This window comes from Atractosteus spatula, chromosome 14, assembly GCF_055471065.1.
Source record: "Atractosteus spatula isolate fAtrSpa1 chromosome 14, fAtrSpa1.hap1, whole genome shotgun sequence".
Lineage (NCBI taxonomy): Eukaryota > Metazoa > Chordata > Actinopteri > Semionotiformes > Lepisosteidae > Atractosteus > Atractosteus spatula.
Window position 1 is genome coordinate 27,770,071 of NC_142719.1, and position 23,993 is coordinate 27,794,063.

The 23,993-nt window shown below is 35.3% G+C and overlaps 1 protein-coding gene across 1 annotated transcript in view; it reads right to left on the reverse strand.

The window, feature by feature from the left end:
* Window positions 1-3,241: 3,241 nt before the first annotated feature.
* The window catches only part of gabrg2 (gamma-aminobutyric acid type A receptor subunit gamma2), a 39,874-nt gene continuing 19,122 nt past the window's right edge, over window positions 3,242-23,993 (reverse strand). Inside the window, exons 6-10 of the mRNA XM_088932578.1 lie at window positions 23,199-23,336; window positions 12,022-12,174; window positions 9,546-9,751; window positions 7,944-7,967; window positions 3,242-5,062 (exon numbers count right to left, since the gene is read on the reverse strand). Coding sequence (XP_088788704.1) covers window positions 4,784-5,062; window positions 7,944-7,967; window positions 9,546-9,751; window positions 12,022-12,174; window positions 23,199-23,336 — 800 coding nt within the window. The 3' untranslated portion in view covers window positions 3,242-4,783. The remainder of the gene's footprint in view (window positions 5,063-7,943; window positions 7,968-9,545; window positions 9,752-12,021; window positions 12,175-23,198; window positions 23,337-23,993) is intronic.

Sequence of the window (23,993 nt, forward strand, 5' to 3'; positions counted from 1 at the left end):
TTCATATATTAAATTGCACAGTGATAGAAATACAAAGCAATAACATTATTCCCAAATAAAAGTGCTATTTGTTTGCAACATCTGTCATTTTCCTTCATTTGTGTAATAAAACTACTGTAACAACATGCTACTTATTCATAGAAGTGACACAAAAGTCAATTCAGGAAGGTATCCACATAATAATCTGAAAACTAGCACAACATTGCATAATTTATGAAAGGCCTTTGCACTCTCAGGTTTTCTCTGAAGAGACTGCACCTCAGCAGATGAAATGTTACCTTTGATACCACATCCTGTAATCGCCAGGGGACTCTACTGCCATTCCTGCCCCTCCAGCTGCTTCTTTGTGTAGGGGACATGTTTGTGCCAGCAGAGTGCATTTTCTAGAGCTCTATGCTAAAACATCAAAAGCCTGGCATTTCAAAGACAAACAGTACCACTAACTTATGCATATGAAATACCCTTGTTCAGATTTATTAAAGGGAATTTGCCCAGATGTTTTGATATCCTCTTACCAAGGCTTAAAATAAACAATTTACTCCTCTTTAAAGTTATGGTTATCCTAACAATACACTACCACTCTTTGGTTCAGCTGTAATTCTAAAAAATTGTAAAGGACAGTGCTATGAAGTGCATCATTATACTACTTACAGTAGCAATATACTGTATGCTAGTGGGATCATAGATCATTGTGTTTAAGTGGACTGAAGTGTTTAAAATTTGCAAAGACATCTCCTTCTGTAAGTGTTGTAGTACTATTTTATTCCAGCATATATTTCCAGATTTTTTGTATTTTACTGTATATTAAGCAATGGTATAAAATGCATTGCAGATAAGTAATTGTACTGGTGACATACTGTACTGTATATATATATACAGTACACAACAAAAGAACAAAGCCCTTTAGCATGAGTCCAAGTTCACCAAAACAGGTTTTGTTAAATGCAAGAATTTTATTGTAAAATTCAACAGTTGTGTGCAGTTCCCTTATGAAAAGGTTTTTTTTAAGTACATACAATTACAATGAAGACCTGAACAATCATTTATCAGTGTCATTTTATAGACTGTTCAAGAATTATACATTGATAGCAAACAGCTAACATATTCAGATTCAGAATTAGTCTTTTCTTTTTTTTAACTAATTGCCCAACACTGTAATGACAGTGAGATATGTTCTATATATTTTTTTCTTCTGACAATAATATCTGTAACAGTAGAAATTATTTACATGTGCTCCACACTTAATGCTTTGAAAACTCCACAAGCCAATTTAATTTGCAAATGCAAAGGCTCAATTTTGTCCACTGAAAGTGTGCGATACTCCATCAGCAAACATCATCACAAGTACATTAGATTTTGGCACTTTAGGATCTACCCTTTACGTGTAAAATCCCACTTTAGGATCTACCCTTTATGCTTATAATCCCCTATATTCTGAAAAATATAAAGCAATAATGGCTGAAACAAGCTAGAATACACTTAACTATTTACAAACATCAGTACAGAAGACACCCTTGAGCTGAGATTCTGAAAAAAAAGAATTTTTAAGACAGGACATTCCTGGGTTAAAGAGTGAACAATGGAATTGTAATATAAAGGACATTGATATACAGTACTATAAAGGGCCAACAGTTAAAGCTAGGGAGAATGTTTCCTGGTGAAGTTTCCTTCCTCATAATTACTGGGTTACTACAGAATTTGTGTAAGATTTAAGTTAGTTTTCTAAAGATGATCCGACACATTTCTAGGACTTTATGGGGCAAAAAATGGCACTGTACATGAGCTACAGTTTAAGCAAGTCTTGAAATGATGTTGCAATAATGTAGTCTCTTGGACTGGGTCTCATGCATAAGGTAGTGACATCATGCCAAGAATTCTTCAAAAGCCATCACACAGATGAAGTCATACAGTATAAAGCCATGGACCTACACGTTGCTAGAGATTTCATGAACAAAGACCTAACTAAGGATGGACGTACAGTAACTTCCGTATTAAACAGTTCTATACAATACGAACATAAGAGTGTTTCGGTTAATTGTTTGCTGACAGAACACACTGAAAAACAAATGCTTTTTAAACAAAATGATGAAAAACTGGTCCATGTGCAAACAGTATTTCCCGTGCAGACTACAACATTACAAAATACAAAATATAATAGGATTTCATACTTAACAAGCAACAAAAAATATATCTAGAGTTAAGTGATCCAGGACATTTTCTATTCCAATACCTCTGTGAATATTATAAAAGTAAAATCTATACATTGAGTATACACATCTATTTTCTGTGGAAATACAAAAACCTTCCATAAAAATCCTAATATGAGAAAACGGTTTCTTTGTAACCTACACATTGTTTCCTGTCTTTTTTAGGGATATATTGTTTAAATTTGAATTTGCAGTCGAAAGGTGAAAACAGTTGCGGAAATGTACAACAAAGGCACTAATATTTATGCCTTTTTGATTTTAAGCGTTCTCTCACCCTGTAATAATCTTAGGGAATGTGACTCCAGAATTGTCCAGGAAAATAATTACTTAAAAACTACATTTCTTTAGAAACAAAAAATATATTTGCCCTACACTTGTGCTCCCTTATTTACAGTGTTATACTATGTAGTTCTGTGATTGTTTTGCCATGGTATTTTCCTCAGGAAGAATGAGGTAAATATATCCATCCAGTTTCCAGCTGATATTTTCATATACCAATAAAACCAACAAAATTGACTTTAGATTTCATATGGGGGAATGATGTATAAAAAAACAACAAAGCAGTATGTTGAGACAGATATTACACGTGAACAGGTTGTGTGTATGGAACAACCTACCCAGCCATGCTGTTGAAGCCAATATCTTGGCTTCCTTCAAGGTACGGCTAGATGAGATCATTTGATTAATTTGTATCTAACTACCAGATGTGTTAGATGGGCCAAATGGCTTCATCATGGTGTAACCCCTCTTAGGTTCTTATGTTCTAAAACTTAACTGTCCTTGCGATATGTAATGTCTGTTTCTGGGCAGGAGTAATATGACAGTTTATCTTTCTATTATTTTGTTGCTAAGGTACACAGGCCACCTATGGCCATTCACTCAATCCCTTAAAGTAGAGACATGCAACGTGTATGTGATGTATTGGTATGCAACATGCCACAGTGAATGATCTTCAATTCTGCATGTTGAAAAATGGAGGCAAAAAAGAACATGCTTGTGGCAAGTTCATTTGAAGGACACAAACTGAATACAGGGAACTTTATCATTTATTTTTTGTTGTAAAAAAAACCCCAACAACATTCTCTTTTTCTCTATGCAGTAACAGACCAAAAATATGATTTGATGCACCAGGATAATATTCTGAATTTCCTTGAAATACTGGAAAGCAAACATAAAAACACAGACTACAAGAGAAGTACCCTCACTTCTACGTGATGCTGTCTACAAATTGTTTTGCTTTACCACTTTTAGCAGTCGAAATATGATCTCTCTCCATCTACAGCTGGCTTTAATCCCAGCGTAGATCTCATGCACATGGGACAATAGCTGAGCATTTTTAGTTTTTTTCCAATTCCAAAAAAAAAAGAAAATTAAGTCCATTTTCATTTACAGTGTTTTTTCATAGACAACAGAATAAGACCGTAATACATATTTTCATTTTTGGCCTCTTGGATGCATGCAATAAATGTAATCCACTACAGTATATTCAAATATTTACATTTGTGTTTTTACAATTGATCTGAGACCATATGTTTTTCTAGCCTCTTCAATACATTTAACAGCAACACTGTTCCTATGATTCTGGAATTCAAATCCTATGTTCTGTAATTCAAATTCGAATTTTTAAAATACACTTGCTGTGTAAATGTGCATCACACTTTTAAAGTGCTCATTCACATTACTAAAGTGGTATACATATTATATCCATTTTTTCTTCCTCTTCAGTGATGTATGGTTATTCATTCATTATCGTGCAATACATTGTTTCAATCAGAAATACTATTTCAGAAGCCATAGTTTTCAGAAACACAGTGGGATCATAGATACGAATTGACACCTGGCTTCATTATACAAAAAAATCAAGACAGTGAATGATGAAATGTTTTTGAAAACATCTTCTTACTGTTTAAGAGTTACTCTTACTGTCCTAGTGCAACCATTCTCTTAAGAAATGGTCACATTTTAAAAAATGCAGTAAACCCTACTGTATATGCAATAATCAGTCTGACAGCCAGAAATTGTCTGCTGACTTCTGAAACCGGTTTTATGAAGCTTGTTATGTGCATACCATGGCCACTGTCTGGACTAATTTGCTTCAGCACCTTTGAGAAGGGGTATCTGGGATAGGAAAAATCCCATTAAAGGATGCTTAAAACCCCAAAGGAAAATCTCTTGGCTATCATGTTAGAGCTGTATCATGATACAAAACAGTGCCGCCTCTGTTTTAGTTCTTGCAACCCTAAATTCAGGTTACAATACTCTAAACCCCAAGACATCAAGGTATTCATAGGACTGCACAACAGTCCAGCTGTGACTGTAAAACGTCCCAGAAACTCACTGTAGTCCTCTCTATTTTTTGGTTCATTTTAAGAACAAAAACCCATTCACTAACCTTTCTGCTGGAATATGCTACAACTTTTGCTTAATCAATCTGAACCGATGCTTCTTAAAAAAAAATGACACATAAAAAAAGAAAAAAAAATACAAATGGCAAGCTTTTTTGTTGCGTTCATTTTCAGTAGGCCAAAAAAGATATGGTCTTGTAATTGTGCATTAAGGCCAGCTACATTTTCAATCTAAAGATAGAGATATGAGACCCAGTATACTAGGTTAAACAAACCAAAAGCAGTAGGGAAGAAAATACGAGCATAGGAGTCTATTTTAGAGACGCGGATGTGCAATCGACCATGTCGCCAAGCTCCTGACCGACAATCTTCGAAACAGCAGAAGAAGCTGGTGCAGTCCTTGCCGTCTAGACACTCATAGCCATATTCCTCATCTCTCTCCTGGAGGTGCGTGGCATTGTTCATCTGAATGGCTGTCGCAGAGCGAGGACGAATATCCACAGTGGGTGTCTGTTTAATTTCGCAAAGAGAGAAAAGATTACTGTCAGTGTCTTCTTCAAAAGCGGGTGTTTTTTTCTCATCTATCCCCCCCTTTCAAAATGCAATTTGCACCCTATCTTGTGAATGGTAAACATGAACCAGGTAAAAGAAAAAAGAAGCTTATTTCAAGATGTTTACAACTTACATGGTGATTATTTTCCCTTTCACAGCAAGTGATGCAAATTACACCTTTGGGTGAAATTAATCTGTCTTTTGAGCTGAAAAGAAATATTTAGTTTTCTTTTCTTTAGCAAGTGGATGTTTGCTCTAGTGCTGGGCAACCCTTCTACACATTTTTAAGTGCTAGATAACAAATCAGGAAAACTGACAATAGTATGCTTCACAACTGCACTAACTATAACACTTAGGCATGGTGTCCTCTGTGGTTTTAATTGTTAAGGCTGGTATACAGTAAATTGAAGAAATTTACTTCAATTTACTTCAATTTACATCACACCATCTCATCAATCTGTACATCTTGGGAGTTAACATTTCAAGAGAATTAACACTTGTAATCTGGACATCACGAATTGGCGTGAGTGAATTGTTCTTTCTGTATTTTCTAACATTTCAAACTTTACACATCCATTAATATTTTTAGCCTCTTTCAAATTAAACCCTCAAGATTAGTTGCTAAGCAACTTTAGCAATTCTTAATGTTTCATGAAGGCTTTACATTTCATTACATTTTTTCAAGATGAATGTTTTCCATCCACTCTTTTGTCTAATCACCTGATAAGCCCCATTTTCTGTATTATGCATTTAACTGTATGCATTTTATACAGGTGGAGAAGTGAAGTAGTCCTCCATAAATTAGTTTGATTGACACAGCTGCTTAGTCACATTTTGAAGGCATTTTTAAAGGATACTGAATTAGGGTAGGACATAGAGATTTAAATGTATAACTTGCCAAAGAAAGAATAAAAGAGGACTGTCAGACTCAACTAGACAGCAAGACCAGGCATCCAAGGCGTCACAACATAGGCCAGTGAAAATAAGTGGTCAGGTCAGAAATGTTGGAAGATTATCAGATATAGGTCTCATTCACTTAACTAAGAAATATGGCCTGCAGAAATAAAACCAATTCTGTATATCACTGTCCTGAGAGTTATCGTCCCCACTACAACAAGATTTTAGTTTTATAAAGTAGACATCACTTCAATACAAAACAGATGCTGTGCAAGTAATGCAGGCTACTATATACAGGTACTCAATTATCTTTAATTTAAATTTTTTCACAATTGTACTCACAAAACCTCACAAAGACACTCAAGACCGTTGAAGGATTTAATGCACTAAAATTACTATCTCCATCAGGCAATGGTGCACCAAAACACAAATTCTACCAGCATCTTATTCTATTACGTATTCCTAATCTTGGCTGCTATGAGAACTGCAAGAAAGATGATGATTTGTTACTCACAAAACCCAGTATTTCAGATTGAGAGTGTTTTACAGGTTAGACATTATCCTCACAAATAAACTGTTTCAAAGTGAATGCCATTTGGATCCCTTTTGCTTCATATAATGCATAATGAAAATAAATGTATATTGATTGTTATTTTTTAAAATATTTGTCTTACATAGAATTGTGAATGTTTTATTTTCATGACAAATACAATAGGATTTCATTTAGTGAGCACCCAACAGTCAGAATTGATTCCTACCATTTACACAGGATAAAAATGTTTTATACTTACTTCTCTACATTATGCCCAGCACTAGCTCAAGGTGCACTTAAACTCCCTTTGAAAACTAAACATCACATCCCAGTTAAAATCTTCATGTGTTTATTTACACTTAGGATTTCTTTAGCACTCCGATTTAAAACACATCCTGGGATTTCAAGTTGCTTCTGCACAGCAGATATCACACAAATCAGTTCTCAAAGGGTTACACAGAAAGCGTGTGAAAAACCAAGCACATAGCACAAACAGACCAGCTGCATGTACTGTATTCACAAACAACACAGCATAATCTGCAGCTTTAACCGGATGAAAGTAGACAACCTTCAGGATGTAGCAGCAGTGAAGACAAGACACTCTACCTACTCATGTAACCTGATTCAAAGACTGCTGGAATGTTTTTGAAAAACACTACAAAGTGAATGCTGGAATTAGTTCCTTTCAGGTCATTCTGAATAAATTTCAAATTTTCACTACGGGCAGTCTTTAAATGAAATGTTCATTTAGCTGCATGGGAAAGGATGAATTAAATAATTTCTGGATATTTAAAAATATGTAACAAATATATATTTTGTACTTCCCCAGATACTTTGATTGTGGACTCCGACTAAAGGTTGTACACTCGATTTTTGAAAGGTGACCTTAGCTAAACATGCAATCGTGAATGAAAAGTTGGGATTCAGCACTTTGTATGGTTGTCTATTTCAATCTGTTAATGCTCTGCTGACTGTGCAGAAAGGATCAGTTTTAGAGCCTCCAAAAGACACAGACAGGTATGCTTTAAGATGAGCTATAGAGCAAGTGCTGTCACTGTTTGTGGCAAAATATGGAATAGCGAGGATCCATGTAGTGATTAAATAAAATACTTTTACCTTTTACCAAAAGGATCCAATAAGTACTATAGTATGTTGACCAATTATATGTTTAAATGCACAAATTATGCCATAATATGATTAAGAACTGCTGAATTAGCTCAAACTGGAAGCTTTTTCCACGTTACCAATAGAGAAATCATGCTTTTATTGTCTTTAGATACTTTGTCGTTAGTCATTTTAAAGCTTCTAAAATACAGCTTATAAAAAGAAGTGAAGTGTGTGCTTGGCTAAAGCAGCTGAATGCAGCAGACACATGCAGTCAGTTTTTTTTTCCAGACACAAGCAATATACCTTTGAAGAAAACAGCCGAAGGAGCTTTTATCCAAACAGGAAACAAAGAAAATGTTGAATTACAAGAAAACAAAAAGAGAACAGATGTAAAACAAACAAAACTTAAACACAACAGTTATTTCTGGGTTAAGAAGTTAACAGAAGGTGAAAAGTAAGGATTGCACATGATCACAAGAGGAAAATGTAACAGATACACTGGAATCTAATCAAGGTTTACTTTGAAGTCTTACTTCATAACTTAAACAGCTTTGCTATGACTCCTTCAGTCTTGTTTTGTGCACTGTAATTCTGTTAACTATTTACAGGTGAAGTAAACCTGTTTTTCTTTTTGCCACAGAATCTTTGCTTGGTTTTGAGTGGAAAGAAATATAGTAAACCTAGTTCTGGTTCTGGTTTAATCAACTTGGTATTGCTAACACAATATTTTTATGTTAAAGATGTACTGTAGCTCAGACATTTTTGTAAACAAGAATGGTTGGAAATGCTTCACTCTTTATACTGTAAGAGAAGAAAATGTTCTGACACATTCATACTGACAAAATAAAAAAGAGCAATATCATTTCTGTGTAAAAAAAAATGGAAAATAATACGAACAACTTTATTTTTACTTTTGACCATGGTTTGAAAAAGAGTTTTCTGACAGGGGGTTCTTTAGAGATTCACAGAGCATCCCACGTCAGTCACATCATTTTTATGGCCTGGGAAATGAAAAATCAGCAGAGGCAGATACCGGGCTCAAAAAAGAAGGTGCCCGTGATGGGAAAACATAGATAGTACCAGACATCCATCACTGTTCAGACCTTTAGACTTTGATTTGCAGTTAAAGGAAACAGATATCATATGATGAATTACAAAACACTAGAAAAGCATCGAATTAGACATGCTGGGCTTACATTAGAAAACAGAAGGGAAAAGAATTAAAGTGTTATGTTCTGAAAACCCAGTTAAACAACTAATCTACAATAATTTTACTGTAAGTGTATTCAAAGGAATTCTAATTGGACCAACTTTCTTGACACTACCTAAATAATAAAAACCTCATATTGAATACAGTTTAAGTTTCTTGTCAAAAGCAGTATTTCACAAACATTATAAGCAACTTTGTTCACTTAATTTCTAAATGTATTATCATTTTAATACATAAATAGAAAAACCTGTGTTAATGAAAAAATCAAATTCAAAAATATTAGAAAGCAGTAAATATGACAATTTCACATTTGTTACATTTAAAGCAGTTTTTTTAAAGAATAAAAGACATTGCTTTTAAAACACCAGGTTAAAATTGCATTGTCTCAAATGTATATCATTACACGATAATAATTTCTATAACATCATTGTGTTACTGTTAAGAGACTTACTCAATACTCTCAATATGTAAAATACTGTATATAATATTTATGACATTTGTATTTATGCCTCTAAATTTTTTATACAGTATAATACACAAATACATTATATCTATATATATATACTTCAAATACTTTCTTATTCAACATTCTGTAATTGTTTTTTGTTTTACATTTTCATTTCTTATATAGTTTTAGAAATATCAACATGTACATTGTACACATGTACTAAATATTACTACACTCGGGTACTCACGGGATTTTTTTTCTTCTTGTCTTTGTCTTTGCTTGGTTTTCTGTTGCTGACAAAGTAGTGCAGCGTTCCATATTCAATCAAGGCAGCAAATACGAAAATAAAGCAAACAGATACAAACAAATCCATCGCAGTCACATAGGAAACTTTGGGCAGGGACTTGCGAGCAATGGTACTCAGAGTGGTCATTGTCAGAACAGTCGTGATACCTGTGAATGGACAAACAGTTCCAGTTAAATTCCAATGAAGCTTACACATTAACAGGGCAAAATTTCACTTCCTTAGGGAGTCTGAAGAGAGCTCAGAAGATGGCATGAGTACAACTGATATTACTGTAGCTGCCTCAGAAAATAGCTTGCACTTTTTAAATGACATTTAGATAGAAACTAAAGGATTGGTAATTTCTAATGTCTCCAATAACCTTATCAGACTTCATTAATCTTGGGACAACTCTTTTTAACCAGAAATCACGGAGTTGAGGGTTAAACACTGGGATTCTGGGTTCAGTTCTGGACCTGGGGTGCTATTAGGGTGGGTTTATATGTTCTCCCTGTGGTCACATAGGTTTCTTCCTGTTGTTCTGGTTTCCTCCTACAGTTAAAAAAACATACAGGTTAATTGGCTGTGAGTGTGTACTTGTCTGTGTGTCCTGCCTGGACTGGCGTCCCATTTAGTGTCTATCCTGCCTTGTGCCCATTGCTTGGTGGGATAGGCTCTGGCTCCCCCGTGGCCCTGTACTGGAAGAAGTGATTACAAAATGGACGGATGGATCACTGAGCTGCTTATGTACTTTATTAGATGCTTCTAAAATTATGGCCATTTAAATTTACATTCAATAATTGTTGCCTACTAGTGTACAGTATTTTATTTTTTCTAAAAATGACAGACAGTAGAACAGTAGAACTGGATTTACATCAGAATCCAAAACAATGTGATCAAGAGACATATTCAGTCAAAATTGCTATAGTGAAACAATTAGGAAGATTTAAAACACAAATTAACATTACGCAATATATGTCTATCACTGCATACAAGATTTGCATGCATTAGACAAACAGAATGGAAAGGATGGGGGATTTGTGTTTGAAAAAGGTTACAGCCTGGGATTTTCCCTAAGGGGTAAACTGACCAACTGCTGTGGTTGTCTTGATCCGTGTTTCAGTCACGTAAAGGTAAACCCAAGAGGAATTACTGGAGGCCATCTGGTGTTTACATGGTAATGTGTAAAAGAGAGTACATGGCCATATCAGTTTTTTTTTTTAGAGAAAGTGATCTCCCCATTAGACAGCAAATGAAATTCAGTGAGGCAGTGGACAAACAGTTAGGACAAATCCCTTTTTCGGATAGCATTTGTTCAATTTGACACTTAGTTAAACGGATGATTTTTGTAATATAACATCCTAGATCATTTCCTAAAATTTGATTTGTTTTTAATGGAGGAATCGTGAATGCAACACCAGCAACCAGTATTCGTGCCGTAATATTCATGTCATTGTGTGATTTGAGTCTGCCTGATAGCACTAAGGATTAAAAATTATGTCACAGTCATTAATCCTCCATGATAACAGTCATTTACTCCCCTACAATCTTCAGAAGGAAATTACGCTATTTTTAATCAATGCTGACGTCTTCTGTCAGTTAATACCAAAATTATTAAGCAGAGACAAATTTAAAATGAAGATGAAACTGATAGAAAAAACAACAACCAAACTCATAAGGTGACAGAAGAACTCAAAAACATTATAGAAACAATGACATAACTGTGCAGATATATTTTTCTAGCTTTCAGAAAACAATGACAACATTTATTTTTTTTCAAAGGTAAACTATATTTTACTCGGCAAAATGTTATTGAAAATGTCATGCGACTACCAATTTATGTGTGCCAGAGTAGAAGAAAAATGAAAAGCACATTAAAACTGGATACCAAACTGAAGGCTCTCATTGTTATTACCTGAGAAAAAATAATCAAGCTAATTGCTTGTATTTTAAAGAATATTTGAAAACTTGAGACAGTTCTAGTAAAGGGTTAAGATCCTCTGGGCTACAGGGATGCTAAAGTTCTTTGAAGAAAGTTCCCTTTGGAAACCAATATGGGTTTCAGAATCTTGAAACCCCTTAAATTCCATTGAGCAGCTTTGCCTTCGGCTAAGGGTACACTAGCATTTAAATGCTGAACAAGCAACTCCTGCTGTGTTGCATATTAATGTCTAATTAAAATATGCATAAAACATATTTACCAGAGAGAGCTCAATCAAGGCTGACTTTATTATAAATCATCAAGGCTTTGTTCTCAAAGAGGGTCATCTCACACCAGTGGTATTCCAGCATCATTAAAAGAAAGATTAATTACCGGCAACTCAGTTAATAAATTCCACTGATGTCTATTGTAGGTTTGTTTGGATGTGGTTCATTGATTGTAAAAAATGAAGCATTTGGCAAAACATCAAAGAACAACAGACATGGCACAATGGTTTACCTAAGGATGTTCGGGCTGGTACTGCATCCTTATTAATCCAGAAGGATACCCAGGAAAGCACAACAATTAGAGTGCAGGGAATGTAGGTTTGAATGGTAAAGTAGCCCATCCTCCTGCTTAGCTCAAAGAAGACTGTCAACACAACATAATCCCCTGAAAGAAAGACAGAATGCAGTGGAAAGAAAATAAGAACAATCAGCTCTACAAGAAATCACAATCAAACCAGCTGCTCAACCTCCTGTCATAATTAAAGCAGTGTACATGAGTGTTCTATTTGCTGTAAGTGTTGACCTTGACGCTCACACTTTTATTCCAGATGTCTGTTCTTACTCCAATGCATACAACATGTGTCCTTTGTAAAGGGGAAGAACTAAAAGTTCTGTAAGAAAATAATTCTGTATCTCAGCAGCAAAGTTGTTCAGTTGGTTAGGGGTATACCTCAGTTCACACATCTGATGACTTTGATCACATTGATGAGCAATGTGTGTTCTTTAATGATAATGGTGTGAGTGACATAAAATGACATTGGCTACAGCTGTGTTGCTACTGTCATGCAGCTGTAGAGTGAGCCTGGAAACACAATGAGATCCCAGTTTAAGAGAGAGAATGGTGTTAAATAAGACAAATGTAAGTAATGAAAAAGGGATTAAATTAAATACCTTTTTTAGAACCTAAAAGGAGAATTAAAAACATTTGGATGCCATCACAAGAGCACGGCGTGTAGGTTGCTTCCCTGGATTTCCTTAAAAGCCCTAACAATTTTAATATGACTTATAGAATTCAATACTAAATAAATAAAAACTACATTTCATATCCTCTTCCTTGCTATATTGATGCCAGAGAAACTAGTGTAATTTTCATGCAGAGCTATAGCAAAACATCTGTTTTCATCAACGCTAAATTACTGGAGCCTGTATAAATGCACAAAGAGCCCTTGCCAACTGAAATGGCAGGTTAATGCACTTATTCAGCCTCGTCAGCAAGACTGCAGACATGCTGTATTGTTCGTTGCAATTAATAATATTGAGTATTTCCTACAGGGCCTATTGCCGTGCTGTAGACATCACTCCTATAGCACTCCAGCAGTTTGCCAGAAGCCAGTGGATGTACTGTATCTAAAAAGAGTAATAGCTCCCACTCCACATAATGACTTAAGCTTTTATCCAGTAGGGGACATAAATTGTGGAGGCAAACATGTATTTGTGTGTGTATGTCTCTATATATCTATATATAAATGGCAAAACACAGGTGATAAATGAACATGACATCTCTTCCTGATATAGCAATGGATGAAATAGCGTTTGAGAGAGGAACAAGTCTGTGAGGGCAGATGCTTATTAATAAAAAGGGAATTTTTTTCTAAGCACTGTCACATGCTTTTTACTGTAACACAATTATTTATTTTTTGGCAAGACGGGACTATGAAAAGGTTGGCAGGGCAAAACATTTGTAAGTACTTCTTTTGTTATAAGGTAGTAAAATACTCTATCATGAAGTTCTCAAAATGATTTTTTTTCTTACTAAGTGTGACTTTTAATCTACGCCCATTCTAAGTCATTTATATCTTTTGACAATGCAAAGCCTAATACAGTACGTTTATGTTCAAATAATAATAATAACACTAAGCTGAAGTAAGACTATTTATTCACATACTCATTATGAATCAAAAGAAAAAAGCATTACAGCTTACAACTCATTTACGTTTCAGCAGATACAGTATATGCCCATACATATACTCCAGCAGTCATATCACCCTGCAACTCACAACTGGCAACCCACTGAAGATAAGCAGGTGTGAGCCTTGTCAGTACCTGGATTGAAGATTGAAGAGACCTCCTGGGAAACACTAATTTGGAAGAGGTGTTAGTGGGGCCAGCAGGGGTCCTAATGCCCCAGTATAGTGATGGGGATACTATACCGTAAAAAGGCGCCGTCATTCGGATGAGACATAAAATCGAGGTCCTGACTCTCTGTGGTCATTAAAAATCCCAGGGCGTTTCTCGAAAAGAGTAGGGGTGTAACCCCGGCGTCCTGGCCAAATTTCCCATTGGCCCTAACCAAACATGGCATTACATGGCAAACATGGCAGTCTTAGATAAGACTTTATTGATCCTTAAGGGAAATTATTTTTATTCTTAAATTTCATGTTCAGTAACATTATTTACTCTAAAAAGTAGCCTTTGTGATTGTAGTAGAACACTGTTTCAAAGTGGATGACATTTAATCCTTTTCACAAAAATGCATTACGGGAAAGACATTTTACTTTTACTACAGTCAATAATGATAACCTCTGTATGAGAACCATAACTATATCATAGTAGAATGACACCAACAAAAAAAAACAGACACATCATTAATCACTCAAATGTTATTAGCAGTATTTATAGATCACTGCTGGAAATAAATGCAGTTTCAAGCAGCTGTCACAGAAACTCTTGCTCACTTTCTTTGAGTAAGTATTCCCAAGACTGCTTCCCACATTTCACTTTATCTGTGGTTAAACAGATTATCAGTATGTGTCAGTTTTTAAGACGAGAGAGAAGTGTGAGTGGACAAGCCTAATTATCCAGTACCTTGTCTGGTCTTGAAAGTGGAATGTATAGCTCTGTCTCTCATTAAAGCTCAGTGACTGCATCATTTGGAAGATCTCTTCTATCGGTAGCTAAATTGTAAGCAATATGTTTCTATGAAAAAATGGCATAGGTGTAAAATAAGTGCTTCAAAACAAGTATTTTTTCTTCCTTCAAAAAATTAAAATGTAAAGGGAAGATTTTTTATAAATAAAGCAACCTAATATTTTATGCTGAATAAATCAAATTATTCTCTAAACAATCACTAAAAACTACAAGCCCAAACCTTATTTAGAGTATTTTCAGAAGATTATTAACGAAGACAAATATGTTTTTTCATCTTGGACCATTTAGTTTTATCTAGTTATTATATTTTAGATCAGGACTCCATCATGCGTGACCGAGCTATAGTCCATAAATGAGTGGACGTGTTTTCTTTCAGAAATATATGGAATACAATAAACAAGTTTTTATATACCATAATTGTACCTGTGACAGACTAGGAATTGATAGTTTATATCTTAATAGTTCCATTACTGTGAATTTAACCTTCATCACAAGCTGTATCTCTCCCAGAAGACTGTAATCCTGAATGAGGAATATTGATATTAAAAATTGAGTTTAGAATATTAATTTACAAGCAAGTTTAATAGTAACACCACCTTCGTAGATCTTGAAGAAACATGCTTTTTCATAGCATCAGAAACCTAGCAAAGCTACCCTTAGTGATAAGTGTCCACTGGTGTACCACAACAGTCCATAAAATTTATGAGGTCTTAAGAGAGATCTCATTAAACATCTCTTGCCTGGTTGTTTGTTTCAGATCTTCATTCAAATATGGGGCATCTGTGGTGCAAAAGAATCAAAGTTTGGACTTGTCACCAAAGTTGCCTTTCTCCCAGTAAAGTAATAAAGTAACAAGCATGGTTATTCCACAAGCCTTGGAGCTTTCACTTCAAAGCCTGAAAAGCAATAATAATAATGTAATACTGTATATACAGTACTGTACAGTAAACCAACATAATAGTCATTGCTACTTTTTAGCTCTAGCCCGAAACTGATACTCGACAGTGGGATAATGCCAATGAAATGTACAGTATAAATATTTATCCCTTACGTGTATACTGTATGTGTTTAATAGTGGCAGTCTAAATGCTGTACGATACAAAGAAATTCACTTTTGGATTGAATACAGCGGTAGTTGACAGGATGCATTGCATAAAATAATACCATCACTGAAATAGTCATGTCAAATGCTTTCTTAAAGAAAAAGAAATTTATGTTATATGGTACTGTAAATTAGGCTGGAAGGTCTCTATATTTGAGACCTTTATTTTTCTTTATATTTGAGATATATATATATTCTTAAAATATATTCTTATTTATATATTCTTAAAATGAGTAGAATCATCCATTTCTCATTTACAGTTAAAATATTACATGGCTGTGACAGATCCAAACCTACATAAGGCTGCTACACCAGCTACGCCTGTGAAGCTCTTTATACGCTCTTTATATTTATTATTTAAGGCAGAAAAATACCTTAAAATAGAGAAGAAAATAATGTGTTATTTTTAGAATAAAAGGTAACTAAAGAGATTCTGTACTGGGCAGTAATTAGGGAATGTGAAGGGGGGAAAAGAGGAAAAAAAGGAAGTAGAAAGAATATAAAAGAAAGAAGGAATAGTACAGATATACGTAGTCACATTGATCACAGTGAATGGGCAATCTAAAGGCTTGGTCATTCAGACAATAAATAAGGCCATCTGAGGTACATTCTGAACAAACTGACCATTATAGTTGAGGAAAGGTTCACAAGTAAAACAGAATTTACCCATTGGTCCACAAATGTAACTATAAAGTATGTGACAAAATGTGACTACAGTGTATATATATATATTTTTTCCAATTTGAGAAACTGCAAGACAGTTTTAACTGGTTTATGAGAAGCTTATCTTCCGGGAATAATCTGAATGCCGATGAATGCTTCTTAATCCCGGATGTATCGAGAAAATAAGATAATCTGCATTTCAAAAGACAATCTCTGATTACAGAAGACATCTGAAAGGCAGAGAGAGCTCAGTAATCATACACTAACTAACAAAAAAAAAACCTCTTCATTTTTTATGCCTGTTTTTTAGGGACTTCCCAATTCTTAGTCATGAAAAGAGTATCCTATTCTTTATACCTAAAACAAATGCTTTTTTGACCACTATTTTATTTAGGGCTATATTTCTGCATTACTCTAATGTCTCTATAAATAAAGTTGAGAAACATTTTCCAGTTCCCTTGGAGTATAAATAACATTTATTGTCAATCTGTTAAGTGAGATGGCAAACCGATTAACATCATCACTGGTAATTTAGGATGGCAAATGCATTGAACAATAGAGTACAGTATTAAGAATATACTGTGTGTGTATTCTTCTGGCTTTCAGCCCAAGTAATGATCACTATCAAAGCAATTTCATTCTGAGAAAATTCACTGAAGTAATATGAATGAGGTAGGTACTTTAAAAAACAGTAACAAGTAGAAAATAAATCTAAAATTCCTGATTCAAAAAGACAATGTCCGTCTTTTATTACTTTCCTCATAGTTCTTCCAATGCTACTGGAATACAAATTATCACAATATTTATAGATTAGAATAGCAGAAGAGAAGCAGTGCAAAGGGTTTAATAGGTTATTTAAAGAATTGAGCACTTTTAAAAGAATTTGAAAGGGATCAAGACCCAGAGAAATGGTCCAATGAGCTGTGAATGCTAAGTATTCAAAATACTTAAAAACAGGGACAAACAGTACTTCAACATCAACAGTGAAACAGAAACCAGAGGACACAAATTGGAACAAAGAGGAAGGAGAATTAAATCTAAGAAGAGAAAGCAGCTCTCTATACAAAAGGTTTGGGGAGTCTGCAACAAGTTACCCAGCCATGCTGTTGAAACTCATACCCTGGAAGCGACTTTCTTCCAAATAGCAAACAAAAAAAGCTGTGGGCTGAACTGATCCCTCTGTAAATGTTCTGATATGTTTTGTTCTAATTCTACATGAACTAATATAATTGTTGGAAAATAATGCTCAAAATACTTTATAAAGGAAGTATTAGTACAAAACTGATATACTGTAGCTAAAGTTCCCCAAGAGAGAATCTTGTCTAACTTTACAAAGCTAGATTTTCAAGAAGGACTAGTCTTTGATTGTACTAGGAAAAGACCTTGAATGTTAAATGTTTATTTCATTTGTGTTGCTATTATATTTTATAATAGTAAAACAGAAGTAATATATAACAGTGTATTTGATGTTTTATTTAATCACTTTAGAAGCTTTTGGAAGGTACAGACTCTTAAAGCTCAAGAGTAACCTTTTATTCTGCATTTAGAGGATGGTTTGTATATTTATTGTGAATGATAGTGTGTATGTGCAGTATGCGCATGTGGTTTGGGGAACAGTTTTAATTGTCAGTCAATGAGCTTTTGAAGTAAGAAATAGATCCACACACAGTGTGCAGTTCCATGATTAATAACGCAGAACTTGTCGAATGGTACTTGTCAGTTAGAACAAGTGACAGGTCTCCAAGCTCCTTGATAAGGTCTAAACAAGACAGCAAGTGAGTTACTATATGCATTATAAAAGCAGCAGATATTACGACAGATTCGTTGTTTGACAGATCTGCTTGCACCACAGGTGTGCCATGTTTAGGTCTAAAAAGGAATGTATAGCCCACAGGATTAAGGATTTTTTCTTTCCATTTGTGCTTAATGAATGTATTAATGACTAATGATATGGTCATCTATATCTAGATCTATATCTAGGTCATCTATAGCAAAACCAAAAAAGAACTGATGATTTCATAAAATCCAGCCCAATTCCTGGAATGCCAGATGGCTTCTGGTTTTCCAACCTGAGCAGTCAATTAAACAATTAACCTAGTAATCTTTTAAATTAGACATAGTTTTTTTCTTCTTTTACAGTTGATTACATGACATTCATTTCATTAAAGGAACATCCATTCTTTTCTAAACTGCTTTATCCTGTAAAGGGGGAGGGGGGGGGGCAGAGCCTATCCTGGCAAGCAACAGGGACAAGGATGGATACATCCTGGATGGGATATCAGTCCATTGCAGGGCACACAAAGACAAACACAGATATACTTATAGCAGGGCAAGTTTTATAGAAGCAGTACTGTGGGCCTATGGGAGGAGAGCAGGAGGAAACCCACATGAACACGGAGCAAACACACAAAATTCTTGCAGAGTACACCCCAGGAACTGAACCCAGGGTCCCACTTATGTGAGGCAGCAATACTAACCACTATGCCACCGTGTGCCCAGTTCCCTAAAAATCAACTCAGAGCTTGATTACAAGCATTACAGTTATGGATTTAATTAAATAATTAAACAAACAATGTAACTGAAAATGTGGATGGAACAAAAAAAACAGAAGACACTAGGAATTGTAACAATTGAGATGGAGAGCCCTGATACAGATGCTACAGTAGTTCCTGTAACCAGTCATGTTTGCAGAATGGGTTCTTTTAGTCTACCATGGAAGAACTTACATTTCTATGAATCTTGGAGACCTGTAAAGATGTACATTAGATACAGTACCATTACAAAACGGTGTAATGGGTTCACACATTATATAACCGAGTATGATTGGGTGTGCACATTCTATTATTAGGTGGTTTTGGATGTGTATATAAGGGTGTGTCACTGGAATATAGGGAGACTATTTTCAGGAGTAGGATGTGTGTTGGTGCAGTGAAAGCTTCTGGTTAGATGTTTGTTTTGAGGAATATTTGTTTTGGCTATTCAGCAAAGTGTGCAATAAAAGCTTACAATAAAGCCACACATTATCCATGATGTGGATCTTTGACAATACCAAAATCTGAGGCACAGCAAACACAGCATAAGTGGAAAATAAAATTAAAATATTTAGATAGGATTCAAATCTGGACAAGTACTATGGTATAAGTAGAAACTGGAGGAGCATTTAAACCCAAAGACAGGAGGCAGTGCTTTACATGAGGAGTTGAGATACAGTAGTATGGACCAAGCTACCTAGTCATGCTGTTGATACAGATACCCAGGATTCTTTTAAGAAACAGCTGGATGAGATCCTCCAATCAATTACAGTAGCTTCTAACCCACCAACAGACTACATGGGCTGAACATCCTCATCTTATGTATCATTTTTGCAGTGACAAGTAGAAAACTGTGGGTAAGGATCTGTGTCTGTGACTGGAAGGTTGCCGGTTCAAATCCCATGGCTGGCAGAGGAATCCTACTCTGTTGGGCCCCTGAGCAAGGCCCTTAACCCTAACTGCTCCAGGGGTGCTGTACAATGGCTGACCCTACACTCTGACCCCAAGCTTCTCTCCATGTCTATGTCTCATGGAGAGCAAGCTAGGGTATGCAAAAAGCCAAATTCTTAATGCAAGAAATTGTATATGGCCAATAAAGGGATGTTATGTTATGTTACAAATGTAAAAAAAACAGAAAATTATATAGAAATTAAAGATTGAACTGTTTTCTTTTTAACCATTTGATATCCTCAAGAGATTCTATCCACCCATGCTGTAGCTGTGAAACTAACCATGTAGCAACTTCATATGGCTGTACCAAATATCTGTCTTATGACTAATATTCTTCTCTTTATATAGTATTGATGCTCATCTGGGAGAGTTGTTAGAACTACCCAGTGGCAGGCATGATACTGCTCATGAGCTTTTTGTCACTTACAGTAAGTGGACTGCTTTGGAACAAATTGAGTCATATGTTTTGCAGGAGCCTAAAGTCTACTGCCATCAATCTTTTTTTAATAGAGACGATCTTGAGAATGTATTTAAGCACTGTGAACTAGACTGCTACCCGTAAAGATGAAGGCTAAAAAACAAAAACATATGGACAACTTCAGTCAAAGCAAAAAAAAAACCCTGTTTGACATAATGTGTTTTGCCATCCAAACATCTATCAGAACATCACAGAATTTTGCAAACAATTAAGAACAAAGATGTATAGCATTCCATCTTTAAGATACCAGATACCAGATTAACATTAGATTCTACCAGATAACTGACACGATAATGACACAGAGGGAAAAATTAACCAGCCCTTTACCTTGTTAATTTACTTTGAGTAAGTCATAACAATGGTAAGCAGTCTGCATGGTATTTAAAATAAACTTAAAGGAAAATCAAGCACCCTCTCAAATCATCCTCCTTGATTTGCAGTTTGCCAGAGGGATTATGCCATGAACTCTGTGGTTAAAAGAGGCCTTCTTGACCATAAAGTTTAGAAGGTAATTAACATTCCGGAGACTCAGTTGTAATTTCATATGACTAGTTCTCTCTCTTTTTTCTCTAAAAACTAGTTGACCTTATGAAACCTTGGTTTAAATACAATATCATTATATCAAATATATTATTTAAAAAATATAATGAATACAATTCTTAAAATGTCAAGTAGACTCAAAGAAGTCACAATCTGTGTCCTTTAACTAATCTCTAGAGAGAACAGATGGTAAGCTGTAGATCACATTTTCCCTTAAAACAAAAAAGTAATGACAAATATAGTTTATAATTTATATATACTGTACTTTAAAACCATGGGTTGAGTGCTGTTTGTCAAAGAAATATAATCTGTTAAATGACCGGATCATCTATTATTTCTTAGAAAAGGAGATTTTTTTTTGAATGAGCAGACTAACACTGGTTGTTCATAAACCAAGCTCCAGTATTACTTTTGTGATTGTATTTAAAAATATGACATATACCTAAAAGCTCTATTCTTAACATTAGCACCCCTTACCGTTAGAGCATATTGCTACTGTACAGACAATATATGAAGAATACTGCACACATAGTATGATTATTTCTTTTAAAAGTTTTAAGCATTTCTAGGATCACTAGCAACAATTTAAGATTATGCAGAATAGCCTTCTTGATTGTAATATATTCAACTCATGTTTAAGAAAACAATCCAACGTTTACATCGCACTGGTGAAGGGTATTTATTCTTTATATTCCTCTTATGTTTCAATGGGCTTTACAGCTACCTTCTTAAAAATACATAAAGTAGTGCATGAGCTACTGAGCTATCAGTGTGATCTCACCACAATCCAGCACAATGAAATATGAACCCTGCTGATATCAGAGAGCAAAGTTTCTATACTAACTCGCAGTTCTATCAATAACCTTTACAACATACTTGCTGAAGGCCGAGGCTGTTATTTCTCTTTTTATTTCATGGCACATCAAACAGCAATGTCAATACATGTTCTGTAAACTCAAGCCATTGTTGAAAATGTTACCAGTCTAAGAGCTCTGTGATTTTGCCCCCGCCCCAACAAAAAGCACGAACAATGAAATCCACCACATCCATTAGTGCTGTGTTTGTGTCGATTTGTGCAATTGAAAACAGCATCTGAGATGCTTTCGTTCCCGAGAAATAGTGTCTTCTTTTTTGGGTGGAGTCATGTGAGTGTTGCTGCTGTTGTAGGAGGGCTGAGTGAAGATACACCCTGAAAAAAAAGGCACTATATCTCGGAAATGAAAGCACCTCAGACACTACGTTCAATGGCACAAACCGGCACAGACGGAGCACAAATGGATGAGACCGGTTTTCCTGTGCCATTCCAGAGGGATGTTGACTGATGGCACATCCCCGAAAAAATAAGGAGCTACATCTCATGAAAGAAAGGAAAACAAACACTTTCTACTGCACGAACCAGCACGAGCAGAACACTTATGAATGCGGTGGGTTTATGAGCTCAATACCTTATTTTAGGTTTCATCTTAAAATAAGAAGAAGCATCTGAAATATAAAAAGCTAGTCTACCATCAAGTTTGGGACTTTTAATTTGTGGCTGGACAGTAGAATGATGTTTTAATTTAATACAGTATGAAACTCAACGACGGCATCAGGGTTCCTTAATGTCTATTCGGTAAACACTCAATTGAAAGTAAGAAACCATTGGATTGGAGAAACTGTGTTTATTGTGTGATGTGTGATTAAGCAACTGTTTTCTGCTTTTAAAAGCCACAGTACTGAGATTTCACTAAAAGCCTGAAAAAATCCCAAGAGGTCTTGGATCATAGCCAAGAAAGATCCTTTACTTCAATCAATAATAATTTAAGGCGAACAGGCTAAATACACATCTTTTGAAGATAGTGCTTTCTCTGAGACCCTGAGAGGATAGCTGCCATGTGTATGATAATGGCAACCTTATAGTATTACATCTAAAAAATACTTCAAGATATTAAGAAAAAAATGTTTTAAAAGTTCCATAAAGAACTCGATCTTGCAATGAGGGAGTAAATAAAAAAAATAAAAAAGTCATGCAATACTGGATGATCTCAGAATCATGGAAATTTTTTTCCCCCAAAAAAACAGTTCATTAGTATACTAGAATGCCCACAAATGTTGGTAAACATGATTACAATGCATAGATGGTAGCCAAGATGTCAGCAGACTCAAGATTCACACACTTGCATGCAAAATACAACTTCTGCTCTACCGCAGTGCACCACTGTAGCTCTCTGAGATTTTTAAAATGTTGGAACATTAGGGACTAAAGGCACGTTCTCACAAGCTGGGGTTGACTTTACCTGAAACTGTCTTCACAATTTCTGTGGTGTTTCTCAGCCCAACAAAAGAAAACTGGTAAAGCCTCCATGACCGGGTGTCTCCAACCTCAACCGAGCTCCTTTTCCACTTGTAGACAATTTCTTCTCTGGGGTAGCCATCTAGATGACAACAGGTACATTCAGACACAACTCCGAAACACTATTAATGATGCACATGCATATATACAGTAGCAAATGCTACAATAACTCGAATGTTCTGCGTTTCCAGATTGTAGTTGCCACAGAGCAACCTACAAACATGCTTTTTTAGTCTTTAACCCTTTTTTAGTTAAATATTTTACCTGTCACCATCACTTACTAAGCATGGTACTGTACATGCAGCACACAATGCAAAAAAGGAAAAGCATGTAAAGACAAAAGATTGACATTTAAATAGTACATGAACATACACAATAGAATTGCTCTGCAAAGTTTAATTTACATCGGCTCAAAGTGAATGTCAGTCACCCTAGACAGATCAAAGACCTCCAAGTAGCGCAAACTGTAAAACCTACAAGCCAGGTTGGCTGTACTTTGCTTGAAACGTAATTGAAACACTTTTTGTTTTACTGATATATTTGAGCTTCTCGTACAATTGCCAGTGCTAGAACCTACTGTACCATCCCTACACAGTCCTTCAATATGTCTGAATACTCTCACTGAATGATCAGTTCCAGTCAAGGTTTCAGCTTCAAATATAATACACAAGCATATGGTTTCCTTGCCTCCAATTAAAAAAGCAGGAGAGTTGGAGAATATCAGTCAAGCAAAGAGAAC